Below are 16,835 nucleotides of genomic sequence, written 5' to 3'. Positions count from 1 at the left end.
GAAAATGAATGTAAGAAGCCATTCCTGTGCTTAAAAGCTGACATTCCAGTAAGAGAGATGAGGATCACAATGAATAATACTAAAAGTAGTCAGCGTTTAGTGTCATGAAATATGCAGATAGAATTTGAGAAGGGGAAAAAATTATTCCCAAATTGGAGAAGGATTGGTAATCTAGTAGATATTGAATAATTTGGAATATTCTTAAGTGACACGAAATAGGGGAAAGAGATCACCTTATAGGCTAGATAGAGGACTACAGGAATGGAGGAAGTGGAACTTAAGTGGAGCCAACAAAAAGCAGCTCTGTGAAGTAAGGCTTGGGGGGTATGCACAAAGCAGTCATGCTCGGAGACTTAGGTTTGCTTAAAAGTGGCCATGTTTTATCTGAGCCTGGGATCTCAGGTTCCTCTTTAACTGCTCAAGCAAAGGTAAAGTTGGAAATTTTTTTCTTTATTAACTGGATTACATAGAATGAACAATTAAGGGTATATATCCTTATCATGATTATATTATCAGTTTACTAGAGCTGCTTTAACAAAATACCACAGACTACGTAGCTTAACTAACAGAAATTTATTTTCTCATAGTCTCGGAGCCTGCAGGTCTAAAATCAAGGTGTCAGCAGGTTTGCTGTCTCCTGAGGCTGCTCCTGTTTTGCAAATGGCTGCTTTCTCACTGTGCCCTCACCTGGTCTTTTCTCCGCGCACATTCCCTGATGCCTCTTCCACTTCTTATAAGGACACCAGTCCTGTTGCGTTAGGGCCGCACTCTCATGACCTCATTTAACCTTAATTACCTATTTAAAGGTGCTGTCTTCAAATACAATCACATTGGGGGTTAGGGCTTCAGATGAATTTGAGGGAAGCACAATTCAGTTTATAACAGTGATTATGAAGTTTTTATGTTTTTCAAAATGTGGCATTGAATTTTTAAAAGCTATTTATTTAGAAAAATTTTCTTCAATTAAACTAAAAAACAAAAAACTGTCCACCCACTTCTATATTTTTTAAATATAAATATGAGGTTTCAAACATACAAAAAATATATAATGGATAAATGTTAACATTTTATCATATTTGCTTCTATCTAAAGCCCATTCAGCTAATTGGTATCTTGGAGTTGGTTATATGCCATTTAGCATTGGTTTTTTTAATGTTGAAAAATATTGTTCTAGATAATGAGCTGCTGAATATTTTTAAATATGGTGTATTGGATGGTGAACTCGGAGCCTGCTGTGAATTTTCTGATAGATCCCTAAAGCTCTTCATATACACTGTCTCTAATCATTTCCCAGATTGTACCTTTACTTTTTATCTTTTTTTAAAAGAAGAGGTAGATGTATGTTTTTACATACTGCTTAAGTAGACTATTTTTGTCCTTCTCAGCCAGATTAAAAGAAATGTCACTGATCAAGAACTTGTGTGTCTTTTTAGCCTGAAATGGTTGTGACAAATAATCTCCTGGATTTACCACCCCCATCTCCTCCCAAACCAAAAACCATTGTCTTACCTCCCAACTGGAAGACAGCCCGAGACCCAGAAGGGAAGATCTACTACTACCATGTGATCACAAGGTAAGAAGCGCTGTCTGAGCATCCCCAAATCAGCTTTCAGTTGGTCAAAGAAGCTGCCACTGTAAGGGGAGTTTTATGGTTATAGACTTGTTATTAGCTGTTAACTGTGCCTGAGGGCTGCTGGTTTTCCAGAATCCCATCATAAATGTTATGACATACGTTAGACTTTGGTCCTTTTTAGGTATGTTCTGGTGTTTTTAATCTGCAAGACTTGGAGAAAACTAAGGAATTTATTTTATTTTATTTATTTATTTGGTTGCGCCAGGTCTTAGTTGCAGCAGGCGGGCTCCTTAGTTGAGGCATGTGAACTCTTAGTTGCAGCATGTGGGATCTGGTTCCCTAACCAGGGATTGAACTGGGGCCCCCTGCGTTGGGAGCGTGGAATCCCAACCACTGTGCCACCAGGGAAGTCCCAAACTAAGGAATTTTTTTAGAAAATGGTAATGACTTCATCTAACATTGTAGATAATCAGGGGTCATGGGCAAACCTTTTCTGTAAAAGGCCAGATAATAAATATTTTAGGCTTTGCTTGCCAAACATTCTTTGTCACAACTGTTCAGTTCTTCTGTTGTCGTGTAAGCAGCCATAGACAATACATAAATGAATGGGTATGTCTCTGTTCCAGTAAAACTTTATTTGGTTCGTGAGCCATAGTTTGATGACTCCTGCAATTTATATAAAAAACCTGATTTATCTTTTTCTTAGAATTAAACAAATATATTTTAGGCAGATAGCTTTATGTGAATATATGTGTTTTCTGTGTGTGTATGTATGTATTCATTGGTATATAATGTGAGTTATTGGGGTGCATGTTTTGTCATCTGCTTTGTTTACCAGTCTATTTATAGAACTTTCTGTATCAATTAATGAAAAACTACATTATTTTTAATACTTGCTTATTTGTTGCAGGGCTCAGCAAACTATGTCAATGGGCTACTTGTTTTGGTAAATAAAGTTTTTTTGGAACACAGCCACACCCACTTATTTAGGAATTGTTGATGGCTACTTTCATACTCCAATGACAGTAGACTAGTTGTGACAGAGATCGTTTGGTCCACAAGGTCAAGGGTATTTACTGTCTGATCCTTTATGGAAGAAGTTTGCCTAGCCCCTGCTCTTCTGTATGGCTATACCAAATTTTGTTTAACCCACCCTGATTGATGGATTTTCACTATTTTATATATAACTCTAAACCTGGACATCCTTACAGACACTAATACTAATCTTACTGCCTTCTTCAGGCAGATTCTTAGAGGCAAAATATTTGATCAAAAGAGATACACATTTTAAATTGGTAAGTATTGTCAGCTTACCATTCAAAAAAAATGGTACCAATTTAGACTCCCACAAAAGGTACACAAAAGTGCCTTTTTCTTCATGTAGTTTCTTTAACTCATGTAAAATAGTAGATGAGAAATCTTATTTTTATTTTCAGTTCTTTTATTTTTGAGATGGAACGTCTTCATTAGATTATTGGCTATTTGTATCTTTTGTGAATTGCTTGTTTGGGGCATCTACCCATTTTCTGTCAGCATTGTTAATCTCTTTATCAAGAATATTGCAGGGCTTCCCTGGTGGTGCAGTGGTTGAGAGTCCGCCTGCCGATGCAGGGGACGCGGGTTCATGCCCTGGTCCAGGAGGATCCCACATGCCGCGGAGCGGCTGGTCCCGTGAGCCATGGCCGCTGAGCCTGCGCATCCGGAACCTGTGCTCCGCAATGGGAGAGCCCACAGCAGTGAGAGGCCCGCGTACCGCAAAAAAAAAAAAAAAAAAAAAAAAAAAAAAGAATATTGCAAATGTTTTTGTTTGTAATGTCTTGTGTCGTGAAGAAGTTAAAAATTTCATGCAGTCAAATATTTTCCCTTTATGTATTCTACTTAGAAAGGTCTTCATTATTCCCATAAAAATACCTTGATAAAACAAGCCCTTGGGACTTCCCTGGAGGCACAGTGGTTAAGAATCCCCCTGCCAGTACAGGGGACACGGGTTTGATCCCTGGTCTGGGAAGATCCCACATGCCATGGAGCAACTAAGCCCGTGTGCCACAACTACTGAGCCTGCACTCTAGAGCCCGCATGCCACAACTAATGAGCCCACACGCCACAACTACTGAGGCCCATGTGCTCTAGGGCCCACATGCCACAACTACTGAGCCCACATGCTGCAACTACTGAATCCCACGTGCCTAGAGCCTGTGCTCCACAAGAGAAGCCACCGCAGTGAGAAGCCCACTTGCCGCAACTAGAGAAAGCCCGCGCGCAGCAATGAAGACCCAATGCAGCCAAAACCCAAGAAAACAAGCCCTTGTTATGCTGCTGACTGAAAGTGTTGTGACTTTAAAAACCAGTGTCTTCAAATTTTCCCAGAACTTTGTTTTTTCAATACCAAAGCAAGCTTTTTAATGGACTATCACTTTTCAAAAAAAAAATTGTATTTCTTATTTATGTGTGTAATTTTTCCATCTTTTTTTCTAGGTTTTCCTTAGCTAGCACCTAAGAGCATAATACTTCCTGTTTAATTCCCATAAAACCCACAGCTGCTTGTGGTTCTTTGATTACAATAGAAATCTTGAGCCCATTTTATAATTAGTTCTGTTGGTCAGAGATAAACCTATTTTCATAATCATCTGCAAAACTGATTTACATCAAATGCCTTTAATGTTGCTAACTAAAGATTGCTGTGGTAGGAAAGCACAAGACTGTAATGGCAGGATAGACCTGTCAGATATGTCGCTAGCTTCTTGGAGGCTTTTGACGTTTTAAGTGATTCCCCTTAGAGCATTTCCTGTAACAGCCGACTTCTGACTCCTGAATAGAATTTCCTTACTTCCACATGTTAATTCACAGATCTAGCTTTAAAAAAAAAACAAAAAAACAAAAAACATCTTTGCCTGCTAATTTTCAAAACAGCCGTAAACATGCAATGAGGGAATTCCCTGGTCGGGAACTAAGATCCCCAAGAGCTATGCGGCGTGGCCAAAAAAAAAAAACATGCAAAGAGTTAACGTGGTTGAACTCTTTTTTTGTAGCCAGCTGAAAATATTTTTAACAGAGGGCACAAGTTTTTAACCTGTATATCTTTTCCATGCTGTAAGTCATCAAGCCAGAGGGGCAAAACTACAAACAAGAAGACTCCTAAGGCAAGGAACAGTTTTCTCACATGATCAAGGATTGTGAGGAGGATGTTGTGATTTATTTTATTTTGCTCCAGGTACATGCTAGGTACAATCATGATCACCTGCAGAGGGGTGGCATAGGCAGGCACCTACTCCATGTACTTTCCTTAGACTTTGCTGAATCCTGATTTCAGGACATTAATAATCAGGTGAGAGACAAAGATGTTTGGTTTTACTGTTGTCTTTGATACCCAGCAAATGTTGCCACAGCATTGGCTACAGAAATACAGTGGGCTAAAAACAGTGTATGTCTTTGGGATAGAATCACTGCTGCTGGGAAGAATGTCTCTGTCTTATGAAGCTGACTTGTTCTGTTTCATTGCATGTTGTATATTATGTATATATGAGTAGAGATACCTATGCCAGAGTTCTCTGTTTTCTGGCCATGACAGCATGGCTGTTCTTACCTTCTTCTAGGCAGACTCAGTGGGATCCTCCTACTTGGGAAAGCCCAGGAGATGATGCCAGCCTTGAGCATGAAGCTGAGATGGACCTGGGAACCCCAACATATGATGAAAATCCCATGAAGGTGAGTGTGGCTTACAGATATGTTTCCTGATCATTTGGGATTCTTTGCCTTGTCATTTTGTAGAGTCAGTACCCACGTTATCTTGGAATTCTATTTTTCTTATTGTTCTGGAGAATTATGCATATAAAAAATGCTTGGGGGTGGTAGGACGTCCAAACAATACCGAAGTACAGTATATAGAACAAAAAATAAAAGCCCTTAGTTTCTATTTAGTTTCTCCCCTTTCATCATACTTCCCTCTCTGGAGATAAATACTGTTAACTTTTTAGTGCACAGGTTCTCAACCAAGAGCAGTTTTGCTCCTCAGGAGACTTTTGATAATATTTAGAGACATTTTTGGTTGTTACAGCTGTGGAGATGCTACTAGCTTCTAGTGTGTACAGAGGCCAGAGAAGCCACTAAACATCTTAGAGTGCACAGGATAATCCCCCACAACAAAGAACTGGCCCAAATGTCGGTAGTGCCAAAGTTGCAAAACATTGTTTTGTTGTGTGTTCTTCCAGACCTTTATGGAAAACACACACAGTTGTTTTTCTTTCATTTTAAACATACAAATAGAATCATAGTATTCTTATTCCATTATAACTTCCTTTAATATATCTTAGCTCTTTCCCTGTAGATTACAGCATTCTTCTTCCCTTTTTTTTTTTTTTTTTTTTTTTTTTTGCGGTACACGGGCCTCTCACTGTCCCGGCCACTCCTGTTGCGGAGCACAGGCTCCGGACGCGCAGGCTCAGCGGCCATGGCTCACGGGCCCAGCTGCTCCATGGCACGTGGGATCCTCCCGGACCGGGGCACGAACCCGCGTCCCCTGCACCGGCAGGCGGACTCCCAACCACTGCGCCACCAGGGAAGCCCAGCATTCTTCTTAATGTTATGTTTCTTTTAAATGTGATTTTTCTGTTTAACTGCAGTCTTTCTTAGTTTGCTTTAATGTCCTGCCATTTTGGGATTGGTGGGTTTGGAAAGAAGTTAAACTGGTTGCATTAAAACCTCACCAAAGGGGCTTCCCTGGTGGTGCAGTGGTTGAGAGTCTGCCTGCCGATGCAGGGGACACAGGTTCGTGCCCTGGTCCGGGAAGATCCCACATGCCACGGACCGGCTGGTCCTGTGAGCCATGGCCGCTGAGCCTGCGCGTCCGGAGCCTGTGCTCTGCAACAGGAGAGGCCACAACAGTGAGAGGCCCGCGTACCGCAAAAAAAAAAAAAAAAAACCTCACCAAAAAAGTATAACTGGGCCCCCCCTTTTTTTAAGATTTGAAACTGAGATATTTTACTCTGGAAATACTATTCTAGAGTAAAGCGAAAGAGAGCTTGTTCCTCGCTCTTGTTCTCACAAGAGAGTAATCGGGATTAGAGGTCATGTAAATCAGTGTGACTCTCAATGCTTGAATTAACAATTTTTATCCTTTTCCACTTGGAACAGGACTCACTGTCTCCAAGGATGTGGTGTCTTGAATGAAATCAAAGACAATATATCTATGCTCTAAGATTTGAATAGTATTTAATTTTGAAAATAAGAGACACTTAACTAGTTAAGTCAGTGGAAAGAGGTGGAAGAGGGAAGGAAGGAATGGGAGTAAGAAGGAGAGTAGAAACAAATCCATACCTCCTTTTATATTTAATTCACTTTGGGGGAAATGTTTTTCTTTCTTCAGCATTATATTTAGCATTCCTTTAGTCTGAACAATTTCCTTTTTTTATATATATAAATTCTATCCACTTAAAAAAAAATTTATTTGGCTGTGTCAGGTCTTAGTTGCGGCATGTGGGAATCTTCCCATTGAGGCATGCGGGCTCTTCGTTGCAGTGCACGGGCTTCTCTCTAGTTATGGCACGTGGGCTCAGTAGTTGCGGTTTGTGGGCTTAGTTGCCCCATGGCATGTGGGATCTTAGTTCCCTGACCAGGGATCAAACTTGTGTCTCCTTCATTGGAAGGCGGATTCTTAACCACTGGACCACCAGGGAAGTCCTAGTCTGAAGAATTTCCTTTAATACTTTGAATATTTCAGGTCTAATTGTGATGAGCTCTCTCATTTTTGTTTGTCTGAAAAGGTCCTTATATACCTCTTTTTCTTAATATATTTTATTTTCAGACAGTTTTAGGTTCCTTTTAAATTTGAGCAGAAAGTACAGAGTTTCCATACACCCCCTGTCATCACTCACACATGCATAGCGTCCTCCACTATCAACAGCCTGCTGGAGTATGGTACATTTATTGCAATCAGTGAATCTACATTATTATCACTCAAAATCTGTAGTTCACATTAGTGTTCTTGGTATTGTACATTCTGTGGGTTTTGACAAATGTATAATGGCATGTATCCACCATTATCATCTGCAGAATAGTTTCACTGCGCTGAAAATCTCTGTGCTCCCCCTATTCATCTCATCCTCTCTCCCCGCCTCCCCCCATCCCCATCCCTATCCCTGACAACCTCTGATCTTTTTACTGTCTCCAGTTTTGCCTTTTATAGAACGTCACATATTTGGACTTGTAGCCTTTTCAGATTTGCTTCATTCACTTAGCAATATACATTTAAGGTTCTTCCATGCCTTTTCATGGCTTGGTAGCTCGTTCCTTTTTAGCATTGAATAATATCCCATTGTATTAGATGTGCCACATTTTATTTATCCATTCACCAGTTGATGGACATTTGGGTTCTTTCCACTCTTTGGCTATTATGAATAATGGTATATGAACAATTGTGTACAAATCTTTGGACATACATTTTCAGTTCTCTTGGGTAAATACCTAGGAGTGGAATTGCTGGATCAAAGTTAGACAGTCTATATCTAACTTTTTAAGAAACTGTCAAACTGTTTTCTAAAGTTGCTATATCATTGTACATTTCTGCCGGCAGTGTATGAAGTTTCTGTGGGAGAGTTTTTATAGAGACAGGTACCTAAGGGGGAAAAACCCCGTAACTGTCATGTGCTTCCAGTAAAAAACTATCTGGATGTTCATTCACTCTCTCTCTTAGCTTCTTAGGCTTTTGTCTCTGACTTGTCAGCTTTACCTTTTCTTGTATTTCTAATGAGAAAATATAAATGAAGTCATCTATTTTGTTATTAACCCTTTGATAGTTTATGAAGGAACAAATGAGTTTTGATATTCCAACCAACCTTGCCATGATGCACAAGTCAAAGGCTTGAGGTGTCAGTCTTTGGATTTCTTTCTAGACTGTTGTCTCTATCATTAGGACCTAGTCTGACTTGGATAGCCAGGGACTTATTTGGTTCTAACCTTCCTAACCAGTTTACTACTGTATTCACCTAGCTAGCATCTCAGACAGGAGAAGGATGCCTGTGGGTTATGTGTTTATTCCTTCTGCTCCAACTTTTTTTTTTTCCCCATCTTTAGGGCCTTCATTTAGATTTTAAAGCCCTTGGAGATGAAGACTGTAACATTGTAAATTTTCATTAATACACAGGGCTTGTGTAAGGTATTACAGATAGAAAGAGAAATAAATCTGAGTACTAATCTTCATGAAGTTCAATCTAAGGAAATAACCACATCTATAAACCAAGAACACAACGGGATAATTGCTGTAGTAGAAGTATGTACAGAATGCTATGGGAGCACAGTGATTAGTCTAAGAAAATGCACTAGTGATATGTCACAGAAAACATGACTTTACCTATAGCTAAGGTGAGCAGGAAAGAGGATTCTGGGCAAATAAAGCCGTTTTTGCAAAGGTATAAAGTCAGTACAAGACAGAGCCTATATAGGGAACAATAAAAATAATTTGGTTATGGTGAGAATTTAGATACATATGGGGTAGGTAGTGAGCAAGACAAAAATATGGAAAAGTAGGTCAGATTTAAATTGTCTAAGATCTTGGTATCCTACCAATGTGATTATTGTATGCTTAAAAGCCAGTGAATGCTTTTAAAGCAGCAAGACAGGCAATCAAATATGTGTTCCTTGAGTGAAACAGGCCCATTTGAAAAGGTGAGATTGGTAGCATTGGAGATCAGATTGAAGAGTATTTTAATAGTTTAGGCAAAGTGAGGAACTAAGAATGGAGATGTTGAAGATGCATGCAATGGCATCTGAGAGGCATCATTTGGGGCTAAGCAAACAAGTGGATATGGAAGAGGTAAGGAATGGCCTGCCAGTTTCTTGAAAGTGTCGTAGAGATGATTTGTTCCTGTCCTCTCACTTCCTGCACCCCCTCTCCCATGCCTCATTTGACAAACTAAGGTGTGGTATATAGTGCCTGATCTAGAACCAAACTGAAATTATTTTGCTCTTTTTGTTACCAAAGGTGGCAGCAACTTCAAAGCAGAATATACTGAGTTTTTGTTATTTTCAAGGATCTTTCTTTCTTAACCTTTTAATTGGTATGTACAGGTTCATGTGTTGCAGAATTTAGGTTGAATCATGTGTAGTGTTTCTGATACCTCAACTTCTTCTGGACCAGGAAAGCTCCTAGAGAGAGCTCAGGGGATTGTGTGTTTTTAAAGCCCAACAACCTCACCAAGTCAGAGATTAAATTAGAAATGCACTGGAATTATTTAGCTTTCTGAACACATACCCCATTCAGAGGGAAGCAGAACATTCCTGTTTACACAGTGCCCTCACTGAGAGCCTGGCCTCTTCTATAGGAGCCAGAGCCTTGAGATCATTGTTATACCTTAAGGGGCTTTCTGTACTCATTGCTGCTGCTACTCATTTCTGAGATCCACAAGACAGCAGCTGAGGGTGTGTTGAAATTACCTTGGCTTATTCAGGCAATTCTTGATCCCTTGCTACATGAGATCTTATTGTGAAGCACACCCACACTCTCTACTGCTAGAAAAAATAACCACAAAATCTCAAAGCAAAACATTTGAAAACAGAGTTATTTGCGTTTTGTTTCCTAAAACCAGAGGTAGAATCTGTATGTTCTTTCTACCCTGCCCTCCCTTTCCTGCTCCCACAGCCACAGAAAGAAAGTAGAAAAGTAGAAAATATGCAAAGCTTTTATAACAAGTCAGGGAAAGCTGATGTATAGAAGCCCAAAAGCCAGGGGAGTGCCACCTTTCTCTGGAGCCAGTCCAGGGCAGAGGGAGTTGAACAGTCCCTTCATCACCAGCACTTTCTTACTGTTTCTGGAAAGAGAGGAATCAGAAGTGGGGGTAGGTTGAAAAAATTTTGTGCTCTAAGCAGCTAGCAAAAAAATGAAGTACCTGTAATGCCAACTGCTTCTACATCCATCTGAAGTGAGTTGCATTCAAAGGGGAATGCTCATAATCTTTTCCATGGAGAAGTACATTTACTAGGAAGGGGCTTGATGACTGGTGGTAAGCAAAGGTATGGGGAGATGGCCTTGCATGGTAGGTGCTCTGAATGCCAGGGCTGCTGGCCTCTCACCTCTCAGCAGTGCCTAATCAGGTGGGGGGCAGGGGGACTGGCAGCCTCCCCCTTGCAGTGCTGGAAGGGAGCATTCCTAGGTTTGTCATCATCCTAGCATCTTGGGACAGAGTATCTTCTGTCTTAGGATCTACTCATCTGTTCACTGACTTGCATGACCCTCATCTCCTCCCCCGCAACACCTTGATACCTCTTTAGTCTTTCCATTCCTTATCCGAGGATACCAGCCTTTAAGGAGCCTCTCTTGCATACTGAGACTGTCTCCTGCAGTCTAGGGGACTTGGATGAGGAGCATGGTATTTGGACCATGGTTGTGTGGCTAAAGCATTTTGCCTTTGTCCAGGAGTCCTAGAATGTCAGAGACAGGAGAGGTGGAGCCCGTTGAGTCTGGGCCTCTCTTGACAGTGTGGGATACTGCAGCTCAGAACAGGGACCTCAGTGGTCCAAATCACACAGCACATTTCTCTGCAGAGGAGGTGACCCTGAAACAAATGTTTAGCTACATCAAGGATGTAGCTTTCACTTAGGGTAGAGAATTAGAACTTGGTTTATAGGAGCGAGGCCAGTGCCAGATGACAAGATTTAAACATGAAGTGAGAGTGGTAACAGCAGCTAAGTTGACTCCAGGCCATGTCCCTTTAAGATTCTAATACCAAGAGTCAGGCATCCTAACTGCGGGAAAGAAGGGAGGTTCTGGAAGAGCAGGGCATCACCGACCCAACCTCTCATTCCCACACTGTGGTGTTTTCCATTTCTAGACCTCAAAAAAGCCTAAGACAGCAGAAGCAGACACCTCCAGTGAGCTGGCTAAGAAAAGCAAAGAAGTATTCAGAAAAGAGGTAAGGTTTGGTGGGATGTGGACACTACGTTCTGAAGACTTAAACTGAGACCCTTTCTTTCTCATCCTAAGTGTGCACAGCTGTTTGTAGTACTAGGTGGCCCTGCCTTTGGGTGTTCCTTTGCTTCTGTGATTGGACTGTGTAGTTGTTATGTGATGACATATTGGTATGGTCCTTTACAGTGGGATAATAAGCACTTTCATATCCATTATATCATTTTATCCCCACAACAGTGCATGAGGTAGGCAAGACTGGAATTGTCATTCCTCTTATGCTGGTGGAGGAGCTCTTGAGGTTCAGAGAAGGCAAGCTCTGGACAGAAGACTTGAACTCGGGCCTCTGGCTCAAAGTCCGTTTCTTTTTCTGTGATATCTCATTTCGTGGCTGCCTAATCCTCAAGTGATTGGGAGAAAGCAGCTCCTCTTTTTTTTTTTTTTTTTTTTTTGCGGTATGCGGGCCTCTCACTGTTGTGGCCTCCCCCGTTGCGGAGCACAGGCTCCGGACGCGCAGGCTCAGCGGCCATGGCTCACGGGCCCAGCCGCTCTGCGGCATATGGGATCCTCCCAGACCGGGGCACGAACCCGTATCCCCTGCATCGGCAGGCGGACTCTCAACCACTTGCGCCACCAGGGAGGCCCAAGCAGCTCCTCTTTATGCTGCTGGAAGTGCAGTACAGCTCTCAGGACACTCACCTTTTCTGCCTCAGGGCATCCAGATTCTAAACTCCAGTCTTTGTTCACCGAAGGGGCTTATAGTCTGTTGGAGGAAGTAGACCTGTAAATAAGTAATGGCATTAAAAAAAAAAAAAAAAAAAAAAAGTAATGGCAGCTGTGTGAGGAATGTGCCACGATAGGGCTTGGAGGTCTCTGTTCAGGGTGTCAGGAAAGGCTCTTGAATCGGGTAGGAATTAGCCAGATAGGATCAGGAGGGATGTAATTCAGGCAGTAGAGTGTACAGAGGCAGAAGAAGGCGTCATCCCTTTCAGGGAATCTGTGGGCTGTAGCACCCGGTATGTGAGGGGTGTCGGAAGATGAGACTGCACAGTATTGTGCTGCTTTGTACTGTGAGTTGCAGGGAGTATTGCAGGATTTTAAGCTGGGAATAATGCAATCCCCTATTTTATTTGGGGAAATGGATTGAAGGGAGAGAGTATGGAAGCAGGAGACCACAGAAAAATTTTGAGTAAAAGCCTTCTCTAGAGTTAAAACTTAAGTTTCTCACTGTCCCTTTGTGATTATTGGCATTTCAGCCCAGCCAACTAGCAGCTGTTTATTTAGTGCCTACCTTGTCATATAGCCTTGTTCTTTGAATGTCTGAAAACTCACTGACTTTCAGGGATGGGTAGACCCTGTTCATGGAGCTCCCTGGTGAAGTGGCTATCACTGACCTCCTCGCTCCCTTTTTCCCCTGGGGTCAACTTTGTGGCTTAGTGCCACAAATACTTCCAGAAATCCTGTGCCTGGATCTCTTTTGAGAGCCACTGGGTAGGACAGACACTACAGAGATAGCTCAGGAGGACATGGGAATTTGTGTATTGAAAAGGGTCTTGCCCCAGATGTTCTCCAACCAGCTGTCATATCATGTGTCCCTCTGCTTCACATTGATGTAGTATGAATCAAATGAAGTACAACACTTACAGAATCTAAGTAGCCTTCAGTAACAAAATGCCTGCATTTCCTGGAGTCACTGAGCCTCCTGGTAGCACAGAAAGGCCCTCTCTGCCCTGCCTCCAGGGGCCAGAGAATTGAGCTACAGTCTCTTTATGCCAAGAACATGAGATTTGTTAGCTGAAATCTGGGGCTGCCATGAGATTCAGCGTGGAGTCCTGCTGCTCTGTCCCTCCATCTGCAAGTGAGGCTTGCTAAGTCCATCCAAGGGAGCCCTTTCCCTCTGGAGGCTGACCCAGGATTCTTTTCTCTTATATCGCACTGGCATACTAGCATTCTTCTGTCCACACCAGCTAGCATGAGTGAGGGGAAGGGAAGGATTGGCTGGCTCTGCTTACTGCCTATTGTAAGTGTTTCCTCAGTACAACGTTCTTGCCTTCTCTGGACTGTCGAGCAGTGTGCTCTTCTCCCCATACCTGTAGATGTCCCAGTTCATCGTCCAGTGCCTGAACCCTTACCGGAAACCTGACTGCAAAGTGGGAAGAATTACCACAACTGAAGATTTCAAACACCTAGCTCGCAAGGTATTCCCCCCTGCTTGTGGTCTGACAATGTTCTGGGCAAACTATACCTTCCTAGAAGGCCCTTTTCATCATAAAAAGTGGGTTTTCCTTGACATATGCCCAGGCTGGAGACCCAGGAACAGAGGGGGAAGGTTTGGGAAGAGAGGGTACCCTACTTGATGGTAGTGGTTCTCTGAGAGCTGAGCTTCCCCTTTCTGGTGATCCCAGCACCAGCCTGCCCCAACCTCCCCCTCCAGTTCACCTCCCAGTCTTTGTGAGAAGGGGCCCGAGGCAGCAGACTGGCCTTCCCCCCTCAAATCATTTCCACTCTGATGGGTGGCTGTGATCTCTCTTCCTGTGTCCTGGACAGCTGACTCACGGCGTTATGAATAAGGAGCTGAAGTACTGTAAGAACCCCGAGGACCTGGAGTGCAATGAGAATGTGAAACACAAAACCAAGGAGTACATTAAGAAGTACATGCAGAAGTTTGGGGCTGTTTACAAACCCAAAGAGGACACTGAATTAGAGTGACCTTCAGGGCCAGGGTGGGAGGACGGGCAAGCTGGTGGGAGAGACTCTGGGGAGTAGAAATCCTGTGGGCCCTCTCTCCCCACCCCACTGTCAGGGCTGTGCTACTGATGACACATCACCCTGGGGAATTCAAACCTGCAGATTTCAACTGAAAGCCACAAAACTGAGCTCCATCTACAACAAGCGGTCCCTGGTTGTGAGCTGTTGGGAGAGGCCATCCGAGGCAAGGGTTTAGGCCCTTGAGACCTTCCCTTCTGAGACCCTGGCCAGGCCTGACCCCACTCTCAAGCCTGGGTCTCCTCCTTGGCGGTGCTGTCAGCGCACAGACTCATGCGCACCCCCCACCCACGACCCCTTACCCTGACGATCTGTATTATATTTTAATGTATATGTGAATATATTGAAAATAATTTGTTTTTTCCTGGTTTTTGGTTTTTGTTTTGCTTTTAAGCCTCTACGTGCTAGGATTACAGAAGACTTTGTAAGGATGGTTTAAGTTCTCCTGCAAGGTTTAATTTGTTATCATGTAAATATTCCAGAGCAGGCTGCCTTGTGGTTTCGGCCAGCCTTGTGCTATGTTGATAAGATTGATTTACTGCTTAAAATCACTTTACTTTATCCAATTTTTACTGAACTTTTTATGTAAAAAATAAAATCAATTAAAGAACTTGGCACGTGTTCCCTAAAAGCTAGTCAAGCATGTTGGTATATAGTGTTGGCACTGAGAGAGAAAAGAGGTGATGGCCATAGGTGTGTGGAGTCCAAAGTTAATCCTTGAGAGTGGAGTTTATCCCAGCTCTTCCCCACAGGTCCCACTGTGACTGAGATAGGCATCTTACACATGCCTTCCCGAGCAAAGGAAGTGGACCTGCGACCTCTCTGGCGCTGGGCTTCTTTACTTTGGTTAATAAGCCAGTCAAGAGAAAGGCATTTGTCTTCCCCTTCGTACCTTTTGGCTGGTGAAAGGGAATGAACCTCTTCCATCCAGAGACTTGAGTTCCCAGAGCCCACAGGAATGCTTATTTGATGTTTGGGTTCCCTGACTCCCCACCATGCTTCCTGACACTGGGCTTGGATCCTAGAGGGAGCACCCCGATAAAGGTGTACAGCGCTCAGGTAGTGAGAGCAGACATCTTCTGGAGGACACAGCTCAGTGGAGACACACCCCATCCTTGATGGACCAGTTGTCTGGGCAGTGAGAAGGGCCAAAGGTTTCAGGCCAGCCTGAGGCCCAGCCCATCTTTGCAGAGACTGGTACCATCTCTTCCTCACCGGGGTGATTTTGCTCATTGCAGCAATGCCCTTGGGGAAGGGGCTGTGGCCTGCCAGATACTGGGTGGGGTGGGCAGCAGTTGGAACAGTCACTGCCTGCTGGGCACTTAGAGCTCAGGTTGTGCTCCTTGGATCCTCACAACCTGGAGGCACAGGAATTGGCACTGTTTGGATAAGGAGACTAAGGTTCAGAAAGGCTCAGTAACTCATCTCATATCCTTGTATTAAGGAAATTGTGAAAAGAGGAGAAAAACACCTATTTTAAAGACATATCATTAGACATGCTATTTAACAATGTAGCCAAAGTATTTTCCCATGGTACTGCAGCCTTAAACTGTTTAACTCAAGCACATTATTATATCAAATGGAGGGACCCTAATTTAATCCCCTTAACATTTCATTTATTTTTAAACATTTGAAATGTTGATAGCACATATTTTAATTTTAATTTTTATTTTTAGGCTGTGTTGGGTCTTTGTTGCTGCGCACGGGCTTTCTCTAGTGGCGAGCAGGGACTATTTGTTACAGTGCATGGGCCTCTCACTGTGGTGGCTTCTCTTGTTGCAGAGCACGGGCTCTAGGCGTGCAGGCTCAGTAGTTGTGGCTCGCAGGCTCTAGAGCACAGGCTCAGGAGTTGTGGTGCACGGGTTTAGTTGCTCTGCGGCATGTGGCATCTTCCCGGACCAGGGCTCGAACCTGTGCCCCCTGCATTGGCAGGCAGATTCTTGTTTTTTTTTGTTTTTTCTTTTTTTTTTTGCAGTACGTGGGCCTCTCACTGTTGTGGCCTCTCCCGTTGCGGAGCACAGGCTCCGGACGCGCAGGCTCAGTGGCCATGGCTCACGGGCCCAGCCGCTCCACAGCATGTGGGATCTTCCCGGACCGGGGCACGAACCCATGTCCCCTGCATCGGCAGGCGGACTCTCAACCACTGCACCACCAGGGAAGTCCCCTCCCCCCACCTTTAACAGTAAAGAAAATGTTTTAACTACTGTGCTTGAGCACATTAAAAGAAAGTGTTTCGGGCTTCCCTGGTTCCCAACTGTCTCACAGGCCTACGGAACCAGACAGAGCGAGGACAGTAGTCCAGAGTTGCCTTTAATATGGGAGACAAAAGTAGAAAAAAGTTGAGGCTAAGTAAGGGGAGGTGGAGTGGGGATCAGGAGGGCAGGACTGCTCCTCACTATCAACCCCTCCCCCCGGTATCCTGGTCCCTGTCCTGGAAGAATGTAGGGCAAGGGGAGGTGAGTGGTGCCTGGATCTTCCGTGTCCCCCCAGAACAGCAGGCCAAGGTCACCAATGCCAGGAAGCCCATAAAAGGGAAGGTGTATGAGCTGGGGGTGGTGGGAGCACCAGAGCAGGTTCCCTGAGAGGCCAGGCTGTGGAGCA

The 16,835-nt window shown here is 43.5% G+C and overlaps 1 protein-coding gene across 1 annotated transcript in view; it reads left to right on the top strand.

The window, feature by feature from the left end:
- Window positions 1–14,848, top strand: part of SETD2 (SET domain containing 2, histone lysine methyltransferase) — a 122,559-nt gene extending 107,711 nt beyond the window's left edge. The window contains exons 17-21 of the mRNA XM_060109191.1: window positions 1,434–1,573; window positions 5,167–5,278; window positions 11,395–11,475; window positions 13,565–13,666; window positions 14,016–14,848. Coding sequence (XP_059965174.1) covers window positions 1,434–1,573; window positions 5,167–5,278; window positions 11,395–11,475; window positions 13,565–13,666; window positions 14,016–14,177 — 597 coding nt within the window. The 3' untranslated portion in view covers window positions 14,178–14,848. The remainder of the gene's footprint in view (window positions 1–1,433; window positions 1,574–5,166; window positions 5,279–11,394; window positions 11,476–13,564; window positions 13,667–14,015) is intronic.
- The last annotated feature ends 1,987 nt before the right edge of the window (window positions 14,849–16,835 follow it).

This window comes from Mesoplodon densirostris, chromosome 10, assembly GCF_025265405.1.
Source record: "Mesoplodon densirostris isolate mMesDen1 chromosome 10, mMesDen1 primary haplotype, whole genome shotgun sequence".
Taxonomy (NCBI): domain Eukaryota; kingdom Metazoa; phylum Chordata; class Mammalia; order Artiodactyla; family Ziphiidae; genus Mesoplodon; species Mesoplodon densirostris.
The sequence above is the reverse complement of the archived record's forward strand: the minus strand, read 5'-3'. Positions and strand labels throughout refer to the sequence as shown.